This window comes from Hyperoodon ampullatus (genome assembly GCF_949752795.1).
Source record: "Hyperoodon ampullatus genome assembly, chromosome: 11".
In the NCBI taxonomy this organism is placed as follows: Eukaryota; Metazoa; Chordata; class Mammalia; order Artiodactyla; family Ziphiidae; genus Hyperoodon; species Hyperoodon ampullatus.
Window position 1 is genome coordinate 40,051,647 of NC_136924.1, and position 12,466 is coordinate 40,064,112.

At 52.6% G+C, this 12,466-nt stretch overlaps 1 protein-coding gene across 2 annotated transcripts in view; it reads left to right on the forward strand.

Annotated features, from left to right (window-relative positions):
- The window catches only part of PARVB (parvin beta), a gene marked incomplete at both ends in the record, with an annotated part of 114,008 nt that overhangs the window by 101,126 nt on the left and 416 nt on the right, over positions 1-12,466 (forward strand). Inside the window, 3 exons of one of the 2 annotated variants that reach the window (XM_079714707.1) lie at positions 785-853; positions 5,892-5,993; positions 11,483-11,555. In XM_079714707.1, coding sequence (XP_079570833.1) covers positions 785-853; positions 5,892-5,993; positions 11,483-11,555 — 244 coding nt within the window. The remainder of the gene's footprint in view (positions 1-784; positions 854-5,891; positions 5,994-11,482; positions 11,556-12,466) is intronic. The other variant, XM_079714708.1, reaches the window with a different exon arrangement.

Genomic DNA, 12,466 nt, shown 5'->3' on the forward strand with positions numbered 1-12,466 from the left:
CATTGTGTGTTTCACAGGCTTTGCTGTTTTCTCTCGATTCTTCGTGGCCTCCACTGGGTGTGTATATGGAGCATTGTGCCTCAGACTCTTCAGGGTGGGGCTCTGTCTTAGTTACTGTCTCGTGTCTCTAGCATGAAGCAGAGTGCCTGGCACATGGTAGATTTGGGTGGAATGAAAAAATGATGACATCATGTCCAGGGTAGGCAGAGGTGGGGTTGGTGTTGAGTTTCCATGAAAGTTGGGTTTGATTATCGAGAAAAGTTACACGTGGCAAGTTTTAAACTTTTGCCAGAGAGGAGAAGCCAGTGGCCCTATGTACATAGAAACCAGGGCTCAGAAAATCTCTGGCGTTTCTTCCTTTACTGACACTGTGATGGGTGTGGCCCCAGGCAGCCTTTCTGTCTCAATCTTTTGTAGTTCAAGGTTACATCTAGCCTACATTTAAGCATTTATCTCCCCCTGACAGTTATATCCTTCTTGAGGGCACTGATTATTCTTCTGTAGGCTTGTTAAATACGGAATGTGTGTGGATCGCGTGTGTGCACATGGGCTGGGGAACAGAGATGTACGTTTCTTCTCCAGCTGGGATAGATTTAGGCATTATCCCATTAAAACCAAGGGTTATTGTAAGAACATTTCGCTTTAAACACAAGCACTTTATTTTAGCAAACAGAAGAGATTATGGAAGCATTGCATAAAGCCAGTGATGGCAAATGTCACATCTGTCCCCCAACGTGGGAGCTGAATCTCTTGCTCACGGTTCCTGTGTCTCTTTGCTTTTCAGTCTCTCATCACATTTGTGAACAAGCACCTGAACAAGCTGAATTTGGAGGTGACGGAACTAGAGACCCAGGTAAGCTCTGTTCTGGGCCGAAGGACCCTTTGTCCGGTGTCATTTTCAGCCAGCTTTCTGATCCCCGGCGGGCGGTGTGAACAAAGTATGTTCGTCTAACAAGGAATGCCCATCCCACAGCCGAGATAACCCCAGCCCCAGCCATCCTGGCCTTCTCCCAGACCCTCTGTCTTAATTTCTTGGGGCTACCTTAACTAGTACCTTAAACAACAGACATTTATGTCTTTATAGTTCTGGAAGCCAGAAGTCCCAGATCAAGGTGTCTGCAGGGCTGGTTCCTTCTGAGGCTCTGAGCGGGGATCTGTTCCAGGCTCTCCCCCACCTCCTGGTGGCTTGCTGGTAATTTTGAGCGTTCCTTGGGTCATTAGATGTTTCTTCCCAATCTCGGCCTTCTTGTGGGCGTTGTATCCAAATTTTCCCTTTTTGTAAAAACACAGTCACGTTGGATTAAGACCCACCCTAATGACCTCATCTTAACGTGAGGACTTCCGCAAAGACCCTGGTTTTCCAAATAAATTCACGCTCACAGATTCTGGGGGTTAGGATCCCAACACATCTTTTTTGGGGGGGATACAATTCAAGCATAACACCCTCCAAGGTGCCATCGCACCTTCACCAAAGAGCCTCTGCGTGTACGGGTCCCTCAGTCTGGAATGTCCTGGCCCCCTCTGCTTCTGCTGTCCGTGGCCGTCCTACAGGCAGCGCAGCGGCTGGCACCTAACAAATGCTTGCTAATATCCCTCTAATGAATACGCACAAAGTATTTCTCCTACAGTAAGTATAGAAAGTATACTTCCCCACCCCCACTCAGAGCGGAAGCACCATCGTGAAAATATGTTCCAAGTGCTCGGCAAGCATTAAAGACAAAATATAATTTCCCCAGGATTAGCTGGGTGCTTGAATTTGGCGTCTTTTGAGTTCTCAGTGCCGATTTCTCCAATGCGCAGCTGATCCTTCTCAAACCCCTGGGTGATTGCATTTATTCCTTTCTCTTGCTTTAACTTTTCTCATTTGCTTTTCTAATTAAAAAAGTAATTCAGGTTCATTGTAGAAATGTCTGAAAATGCAGATAAGCAAAACAAATAAAAATCATCCGTAATCCCATCGCCCAGAGAGAGTGGTGCTGGAGATTTTATTCCACATCATTTCTCTACACGGATAGCTCATCGTGGGCAACACGGGTCTGTGTTTGAAAGCCGAATGGTCCGTTTTTACTGTGTATATTTATTTGTGCATTGTTTGCAAACACACTTATTTTTTATCAGTTTACTAAAAAATTGCACACGTAGCCTCTGATTATTTGCAGCTTGAAATATTAACAGTACAGAAGTGTACTCATTGAAAAGCAACAGTCCGTTTTTCTACTCCCCCTAAACTCTCCTGTCATCCTCTCCAGAGGTAATGAACTACAGTTAATGGTTGGATGTGTATTTTTCTAGGTGGTTTGTATGCGTAAGTGTATTTTTTGAAATGGCAATGGATCATACTGTACAGCTGTTTTGTAAAGTGTTTTTTGTTACTAAATAGTGTGGGCATGTTTTTGTGTGAGTGGGTATGTGTTTCTGTCTCGTCCTTTTTGTGTTGTCTGGTCTGTCTGTCTGTCTGTGTTTGTCACTTTTAATAGCTGCCTTTGATTCTGTTCTAAGGCTGTGTTGTGCATCATTAAACACAGTCCTCATGCTGGGACGTTTGCCGACCTTGTAAATAGCTGTTCGGCGGGCATCTTTGCACACAGCTGTTTGTGCCCTTGTCTGCTTCCTTACGATAAACTTCTAGAAATGGGGTCGTTGGAGCATTTCTCCGTGGTAACACAGAGGGCCCAGGAAGGTTTGCCCGCCTGAAACTCTCACTGGCGCTGGTGAGAACCCACATCCTCGCCAACTCTTTCCGACTGTCACTGCCCAGGTGGGCCTGCACACCAGTATTAATAGCCAGACATCTTAGGTTGAGACTCTAAACTTCAATTTGCGTTGATCTCTATTTACTCAGTATGTCCATTTTTTTTTCTATCACCACACAATATGAAGTAATATCTTAAAAATATTTTGGGGCCTCCCTGGTGGCGCAGTGGTTGAGAGTCCGCCTGCCGATGCAGGGGATGCGGGTTCGTGCCCCGGTCTGGGAGGATCCCATATGCCGCGGAGCGGCTGGGCCCGTGAGCCATGGCTGCTGAGCCTGCGCATCCGGAGCCTGTGCTCCGCAACGGGAGAGGCCACAACAGTGAGAGGCCCGCGTACCACAAAAAAAAAAAAAAAAAAAAATATTTTGAACCAGCGGTCCACCAGGAAAGATCACTGGCCATAGAAATGCAGATTTTTTTCCTTTTGTGGCAAAGGATTTTGGGTATTTTTATAAATATGTTCATCATTAAAATCTCGATGTCCTGGAAGTCAGAGGCTCAAATTCCTGCTCAGGGTGTGTGTGTGTGTGTGTGTGTGTGTGTGTGTGTTCCTTTCTTTTTAAAACCACTTTTATATTGTGGGCGGCTTCCTAGCTCTGTGATACTGAGCCAGTTCCTCTTTGAACCTCTCCCCACATGTTTAAACTGGAATGGAGAAAGTGCATTTGAAAGGTCAGTAATACATGCGCATGAAGACAGCGGTGATGGTGTCTTCGGGCCTCCGTGGGGATTTCCATCTCCTGCAGAGCCGCACCGTGGGTGCTGAGTGAGGGCACCCCGTCGGAGGGCCACTGCTCTTGAGCGTGTGAAAACCGAGGGTGCCACTCATTTGCTGATAAGCCGGCCCGCTCCGCCTAGCCCTCACCCTCCTGGTACCCCATCCCTCCCCTGTCTTCCTTTCTGCGTGACCATCTCTCCCACACTCCTGTGACACGGGGGTCCCAGGGTGGGTTAGAAGATGCCTTGGAAATCAGCAAAGGCTCTCCAGGCATCTTGGCGCCTCAGCACCCATTCCCCACGCCTCCCGGCGGGTGATGGGAGTGGGTTCTTCTGTTTCCCTGGAAATGGCTCAGTGTTGGTGAGAGAGCGGTTTTGGGGGTGCGCTGGCCCAGTGTCACCGGGGAGGGGGCAAGAGCTGCCAGAACATTCCACCAGCACTGTCGGCCAGAACAGGAGCTGAGTAAGTGACGTCTGCATGGCGTGGAAGCGTGAACCTTGTGACGTGCAGGCAAAGGATCAATCAGATCACGTTAAACCAGGGTCTGGAATGCTCTCCCCAGGAAGGACCTGCCCGTTCACACATTATGATCATGTCTGTCTGCCTTGGGCTGTTTCTTAGCGTCCCCTTCCCCTTCCAGAGGACAGGGCTTTCTGATGTTGGAGGCTTGTGATTTTGACTTTTCATCCTCGGCCGCCTGGCTGTGATGGTGGAGGGAGCTGCCGCTGTTGCCTTTAATAAAAACGTCCTCGCTTCTGCAGGTTCTCTTTTTACCACTGCGGTTGCTGGTCTCAGGAAGCTGAAAGCCTCCTGGGTGTCGGCCCCTTGCAGCTGTCCAGCTGTCCTGCGTGGTAGCCTTCTAGCCCAGGGCTGACCAGTGAAACTTTCTTTTGTGATGGAAATGTTCTATCACTGCACCATCCGACACAGTAGCCACTGGCCACGTGTGGCTGTCAAGCACTTGAAACGGGGCCTGTGTGACTGAGGAACTGAATTTTGTATTTTATTTAAATTTTTTAAAATTTAAACTTAAGAGTTCTGGAGATTGGTTGCACAACAATGTGAATGTACAAAATATGACTGAAATGCACACTGACAAATGGTTAAAATGGTACATTTCGTGTCATGTACGTTTTACCGAAATAAGTCAACATCATTCAAAAAAGTTTGTAAAGGGACTTCCCTGGTGGTCCAGTGGTTAAGAATCCACCTTCCAGTGCAGGGGAAGCAGTTTCAATCCCTGGTCAGGGGAACTAAGATCCCACATGCCGCAACTCCTGAGCCCGCGCCACAACTAGAGAGAAGCCCGTGTATGGCAACGAAAGATCCCGCATGCCGCAACGGAGACCTGTTGCAGCCAAATAAATAAATTAATAAGTTAAAAAAATTTTCTTAAAAAATTTCACTAGGCACATGTGGCCAGTGGCTACCATATTGGACCACACAGTTCCAGAATCTGGAGGCTGGGGTCCTCACGAGTCCTCGATCTGCAGGAGGCCTCAGAGATACCATGTCTGCCCTCTGGGAGGATGGGCAGGTCCTGCCTCCCCTGCCCTGCCCCGGGGGGTGGGGGGTGGGGCTGGTCCATGTCCCAGAGACCAGGCTCTGCCTCCTGAGCCTTGGTCCCCTCCTCCCCTCTGGCAAGTTGTTCTGCCCTCACTGGTCTCCATCACTTTATCTGTAAAAGGAGCAGTTGCTCCCTGTCCTGGCTTATTGGGCGGTGGGCAGCAGAGTGGGGTGAGGAGCCCGGGCAAAGAGCAGAGTCTTTGGCTCTAGATTCCTGGGCCCCTCCTGTGCATGGGAGGTGGTGCTGGGCCGGGTAGCAGGTTGAGGGGCTGGGGTGTGGGGTAAGGCTGCAGCCTGCTGATTAGGGCCCAGCTAGGACGGACCCGTGTGCTGGGTACACACAGAAGCTCGTCATCACCGGGGCACGGGAGGGTCTCTTCCTATGCTGTGAATACCGCTAGAAGAAGGAACTCAGGCAGCTGAAAAAGTGAGGAAGCAGAACAGGGCAGCAAACCCCAAACCAAAGCATAGGGCGCCCTGCAGGTTGTGGATTAACCGTGCCCACAGGCCCCTGCTCACTGATGGAGCGCTCCCTGCGTGCTGGGTGCTCCTTGCCCCCACCTCCCGCCCCGCAGGGTACCCACGACATCCCAGAGAGTTGGGAGCTAGCGTTATCCCCAAGGTCAGCGGTCTGCTTCTCTCCACGCAGCGGCACAGGTCATCACATCCAATCCCGAGCGCGTGCTTTGCACCCTCATCCTTCACCTGACTGCAGGCTCGCTCTCCTCAACAAGGGATGGATTTTTTTTTTTTTTTTTTTTTTACTTTAAAACACTTTCCTCCTTTTGAGTGGCTGCAGATCATTCACTGACCCCGTGTGTGGCCCAGAAACCTCACCATGTGTCCCTCTGTAGTTTGCAGATGGCGTGTACCTGGTTCTACTCATGGGGCTTCTGGAAGACTACTTTGTACCCCTGCACAACTTCTACCTGACCCCGGACAGCTTCGATCAGAAGGTACGTGCATGCATGGTCTCCATCCCGGCAGTGGCCCGGGATGCGCTCGTCCAAGGGCACAGTGTAGAATCCCCTGACCACTCTTTCTGGAGTCTAGCTGCATTCTCCAAAAAATAAGTACTGCCCAGAAAATGGTATTGCAATTGGACGTGACCCTCAGGAAAAGAAGGAAACCCGTGGGCAGTGCCTGACGCATCCAAGTGTCGTGTGCCTTGTTCTCCTCGGGGTCTTTCCCCCGGGACGATGCTGGTTTTAATAATTGTGGCCAAAGGTCAGTAGAGTTGCAAATCCCTCCCCTGTTCATGACACACGGACATCCTGTCTGGTTTTCCTGCTGCTTCATGAACTTCCTATATATACCATCTTAAGTGACTGCACAAAGTCTATGGAGCGGCTCTGAGGTCACTGTCTCCCTGTTCCCCACTTTGGGGTGATCAACTTGTTTCTTTTTCACTATTAAAACAGTAAGGCAGGGACTTCCCTGGTGGCGCAATGGTTAAGAATCCGCCTGCCAATGCAGGGGACACAGGTTCGAGCGCTGGTCCAGGAAGATCCCACATGCCGTGGGGCAACTAAGCCCGTGCACCACAACTACAGAACCTGTGCTCTAGAGCCCACGTGCCACAACTGCTGAGCCTGTGAACCTAGAACCCATGCTCCACAACAAGAGAAGCCACCGCAATGAGAAGCCCGTGCACTGCAACGAAGAGTAGCCCCCGCTTGCCGCAACTAGAGAAAGCCCGTGCACAGCAACGAAGACCCAAATGCAGCCAAAAATAAATAAATAATCTATTTAAAATTATTTTAAAACAAAACAATAAGGCATTGTCTGGAATATATATACACACACGCATATGTATGTGTGTATATATTTTTTTCATTCCTGGGGATTGTTTTCTAGGAAAATCCCTCAAAGAGGATTCTCTGGGTCAAAGGGCACGACCTTCACATTTGGGATGCCCTTGTGACCAGGTGGTTTGCCTCCTGCCAGGGCTTCCCGAGGTCCAGCCATCTCAGCAGTATTTAGCGCATTGCTTTTAGAAATTTGGCTTGTGGACTGGCCGTATTGCTTGAACTTGAGAGCATCTGTCATTTTATTTTCCCGAAGTGCTAGACCATGAGTTGGGGAGACAGACAATGCAAGCAGGTGGCAGCAGTCAGAGAAACATGGAAGCAGGGCCCGTGTTTATCAATGTGCCCACTTCTGGCACCTCGAGGGCGGTTTGCTCGCGGCCAAATGTCGCTGCCGTCTTGCCTGCTGAGATGGAATCAGAGCAGATCAGCGAGGTCCTGGCAGGTTTGCATCCGCAGTGAGCGGGGATGCACAGGGCTCTGCGGGCCGGTCAGGAAGCAAGAAGACAAGACAGTTGGGTGACGGGGCTCATCTTGCATTTCCTGGCCACGTGGCTGGCTGCAGAAACGTTGTTTTGGAGAGATCTTTTCTTTGTTCAGATGAGTATGAAGGCTAGCAAGAAGGCTGAATTTATTCAGGCCGTCTGGAGCTGGGCTTCTTTCCAGGACAGGCTCGGTGCAGGGGCAGCGACGTCCCCTCCCAGCTCGGTCTCCTTCCCTTTGAGATGGAATGAAAGTCTCTGTCAGTCGCTTTCTGGCCTGGGAGGCGTGAGGCCTGTTCGGTCCACCTTTGCCTCTGATCGGGAGCCAGGAAGGGAAGGCTGCTGTAGGGGACCATGCCCAATGTGGTGCTGGCCCATCGACCCTCGAGGAGGGGACCCAAGGGCCGCTGGAGCTCTCCTCGGAAGAGGCCGGCCTTCTGGAGGGTCCTTATCTGGCCACGTTAGCCCCCAGCTCCCACCCCTGGATTCTCTGCTTTCCTCCCCCAGGGAGTCGTGACATCACGCCACCACTGGTTGGTTCCTCGTGAGCCATGATGGTTATTAGCCTCCAGGTCTTCCCGACCACCTCGCAGGTGGTGGCCTTTCCCTGTTGCACAGACCTGAACCCACTTCAGGCTGGTCCCAGTGCCTGAGCTCCCGGGCACCTCGTCTAGATGTGGCCAGGCAGTGGTGACATGTGCAGAGAGACCGTCACGGAGCATTCCCGGGCCGAGACTGCAAGGCGCTGGGAATCTTTGCAGCAGCGGCAGGAGACTGAGGCTCAGTGAGCAAAATCAGGGATGCGTCGTGGGCTTGTGTTTTTAAACAACTGCACTGGATTTTATTTATTTATTATTTTAATCTATTTATTTATTTATTTTTAACATGGTCTGGATCCCTGCTCTGCTTTCTCTCTCCTGGAAGCAGCATGTTTTTTCGGTTTTTTTAAAAAAATTTATTTAATTTATTTATTTTTGGCTGCGTTGGGTCTTCGTTGCTGCGCGCAGGCTTTCTCTAGTTGTGGCGAGCGGAGGCTACTCTTTGTTGCGATGCACAGGCTTCTCACTGCGGTGGCTTCTCTTGTAGTGGAGCACAGGCTCTAGGCACGTGGGCTTCAGTAGTTGTGGCACGTGGGCTCAGTAGTTGTGGCTCGCGGGCTCTAGACCACAGGCTCAGCAGTTGTGGCACATGGGCTCAGTAGTTGTGGCACGTGGGCTCTAGAGCGCAGGCTCCATAGTTGTGGCGCACAGGCTTGGTTTCTCCGCGGCATGTGGGATCTTCCCGGGCCAGGGCTTGAACCCGTGTTCCTTGCATTGTCAGGTAGATTCTTAACCACTGCACCACCAGGGAAGCCCCTGTACTGGATTTTAAAAAGACGAGACCAGATGTCTCCGACCCTGTAGGTTCCTGCAAACAAATGAACGGCCCCTTTGAACTGTCTCAGAGGCATGGGTACCACCGACAGGTTCTTGTTTTAGGCCCACCGTTTGAGCCTTGCTCTGTGCTGGCCACTTTGCTGGGTCCCTTGGGCCCATCACTCATCTTCTGGAAGATTCCACAGCGTCCCTCTCTCTGGGGGTGGAGTGTGTCCTGGAGACTTGGAGGTTATTCCTAGAAGCAAATCCCAGGAAGGGCTTTGCAGTTTCAAGGCACTTTCCCTTCTGTTTCCTCGTTTGATTCCCTACCCCAGCGAGGAATCGGGACCTCGCACGGGGGCTGGGGGCATGGTGGGGGGTCACAGTCAGCAGGGGCAGAGCCGGAAAAGCCCACTCCTTTTTGGGACACTCTACTTTTCTCTCACCTGGCCAGATTTTTGCAAATCCTTTGCATTGCAGAGAGGAAGGACTTAGGGTCCTGCCTGTGGGCTGGCTCGTAGCAGCAGTGTAGGGCCTTGGGGTTCAGCTCGAGGCTGGGGGGTGTGTCACACTCTGGGATCACGGTCAGGGAGGTGACCCCACATCCTCATCAGGGGCTGTTTACTGTTCTTTGTGCCCAGTCCCTGGGGCTGGGCTCTGGGGATGCTTTTCTGGCAGGGCAGAGAAGTTGTGCGTGGTGAGGCATGGCTCTGAGAGAGAATGGGAGGAGGATGGGGGGCAATTTCCTATCTGGCAGTTTCCTCTGACTGAGAAGAAAGCAGAGGGGAAATCTTGCTCACTGTTGGGACGTCCCTGGTGGTCCAGTGGTTACAACTCTGTGCTTCCACTGCAGAGGGCATGGGTTCGATCCCTGGTCAGGGAACAAAGATCCCCAATGCTGCACGCTGTGGCCAAAAATCTATAAATAAAATAAAGTAAAATAAAAGCTTTAAAAAAGTCTACAAATTATTGTTACTTAAAAAACCACGAATCACTGTTGTGCTGAGCAGCTGCGGAGAAGTGGGACGTGGAAGGGTGCTCCCCCCTCCCCCAGCTATTCTTTCCTTGGGGCAGGGGCAGGGCCTCATGGACTGAACCGCACTCCACACCTGTGCTGGGGGCGGATCCTGCAGGTCTGGAGGGGCCACGGAAGACATCCGTTCCCATGTTGGGCTGACGGTCTAACCTGATTCTTGTTCCATTTCCCCCTCTTTGCCATCTTGACTCTGTCCCCACTCAGATTCTGTTGTGTGTGTATGAATTCGGGGATCTGGACAGCCGTCAGCCGATGGCCGAGGAAGCAGGATGCTTTTGGAGACAGGGCCCAGGCTCCGAATCCAGACTTGGGTGGGCTGAGTGCCGGCCCCATCTCCTTGAACCTTGCGCCTTTCTTGGCACGGACGTCCTCATCCGTTTAGCCCCGGGACCTCCTCTGTGAAGTGGGAGATTACAGACCCTCCTGTCCATTTCCCATGCTCGTCCCAGCTCGAGGCCCAGCCCAGTGCAGCCCTCCCTCCCGGCCGGCTCCGGGCACTGCAGGTGGGGCTCTGGCAGCCTGACTCCTGTCTCCCCACCGCCTCTGCACGGCCTGAGAGCCTCTGGTCGTGTGCAGCCCTCCCTGCCCACTCTGGGCCGTGTCCCCCATGCCAGGGCCCGGCTCGTGTCGATGCCCAGCAGCCCGTGGCTTCCTTTGCTTCTCTGAGCGCGGCCCGGTGCCACTGTGGCCTGGATGCTTCCCTGCCGTACCCCAAGCTCTTGTGGGCTTGACTAGCTGAGGGTTATTTTGCCAGATGTCTTTCTCCTGGTTAATTATTAAACCACATCGCAGGTAAACTTGTTAGCATGTTTCTGATTTCATTTGCAGTGAAATCATGAAAATGTTATTGTTCAAAGGGTATTCGATTATGAACAGCCCTAAAGTCCTTTCTAGCTCTGACACTGGTGATTTCTGTTAGTTTTTGGTCCTCCACCCCACACCAGCCTTTGCTCGAAGCAGACGTTGGGCTGCCTGTGATTTGGTTGATTACCAGCATCTCTCTGGTTCAGGTGGACTTTAAACACAGCAGAGAAGGCTCCGTATCTAACCTCTGTGGCAGCCATTAGCAGAATGCGAGCTTCAAGCATCCTTGGCGGGGGCCGAGTGCTGGAGGGGGAGGTCGTGTGGGGATGCGGATGTGTCCACCTTTCTGGGGCCATGCAGGTGAGGGCCAGGACCAGAGCCCTGCTGCAGCCACCAGCGGCCTGACTTCAGCTGCAGCAGGGTCCAGTTGCCTGCCCCTTACCAGGGCCACCGCTGTCCTGCCGAGAGCACAGCTGTCACACTCAGCTCGTTTAGGCCCTTCTGGCAGATGGTGGGTGGCTGCTTTATGCTGGGGATGGTGCACGGGGCTGGGTACCTTCGGGAAGTGACTTGTCCTCTCTGAGCCTCGGTTTCCTCATCTGTAAAAGGAAGTCACTATCTCTTGTCATCATGTGGATGTGTCGGGACCTGGGGACCCCTAGCCCTTGAGGGCAGGCTTTGTGCCCGCATCCCTGCATGTCCCAGCCACCCCCGATCATTGGTGAGGGGAGTGAGGACCACCAGGTGAATGAGTGTTATCCTCAAAAGACTCCCTCACCCTCCCTCTGCCCATCCTGTTGCTCTGCCCAGGACACCCCCGGTCCTCGTGGGCATAGTTATTGTGAAGGCTCCCTCTGTCCACACTTGCTCCCATCCCGTCCTTTTAGAAGGAAAGCAGGGGGCAGCGGGCGGGCCTGGGACCAGCTGCAGCCCCGGTGCTAACTCTGGCTTCCTCTGCAGGTCCACAATGTGTCATTTGCCTTTGAGCTGATGCTGGATGGAGGCCTTAAGAAGCCCAAGGCTCGACCCGAAGGTAACGCCCTGACCCAGGTCTTAGAGGGGCTGCCCGGCCAGCCATGTCTCTCCCTTCAGGCCCCACACGTGTGGCTCAAAGGCTGGGCTCTGCCGACCCCAGCTCCACATGTCCCCTGTGCTCAGGGTTTCGGGGACCAAGAGGCCTGCACTGACAGAGCCACCAAGGCTGATTCTTTAGTAACCACTTGACTTGGAGGACACGGCCTCTGCTCCACGGCCTCAGGATTTAATTGACTCTCCAGGCTCCATTGCTTAGACTAGAGATGCCGCTTCACGTCTTGAAAGGATATTAAAGGTTTACTGCAGTTTAATGCCTGTCGGGTCGATGTCCTGATGCCCGGGCGATGCTCGTGAGCAGGGACGTGGCTCGGTCATGCCCCATGAGGTCTGAATGGCAGTGGAGACCCGCAGAGCCCCACCTCGCTGTCATACCTGGCTCCTATGTTAAATGACCTATACCAGGAATCCCTAATGCAAATGGGCATCTGAATTCCGGGGGGGAGGGGATTCCTCCAACACAGCTTCTGATTTGGGGGCCGTGGAATGGATCCTCCAAGTCCTGTTTGTAACAAGTTGCCAGGTGACGCTAGTGCTCCTGGTCCGGGGACCCCACTTTGGGAATCACCGCCCTACAGTGACGGCATGAATTCTGGGTAGGGTGTCCTCCGCACACACCCCCCCTGGGAGGCTCAGCAGCCACTGCTGAACACCCGTCCGGGGACAGGAATTCCGTCCTATGACCCATGATCCCCCTAGCCCTCCCCAAGCCCCTGGTCTGAGCTCACAGAGCAAGTGAGAAGAACCAGGTCCCTGACTCCCAGGAGGACAGAGCCCCTTCCCACCAAACAAGGCGGCTGAGACTTACTGGGCCACACGCTGTGCCTGACCTAGAGGGGGTGGGACAGCAGC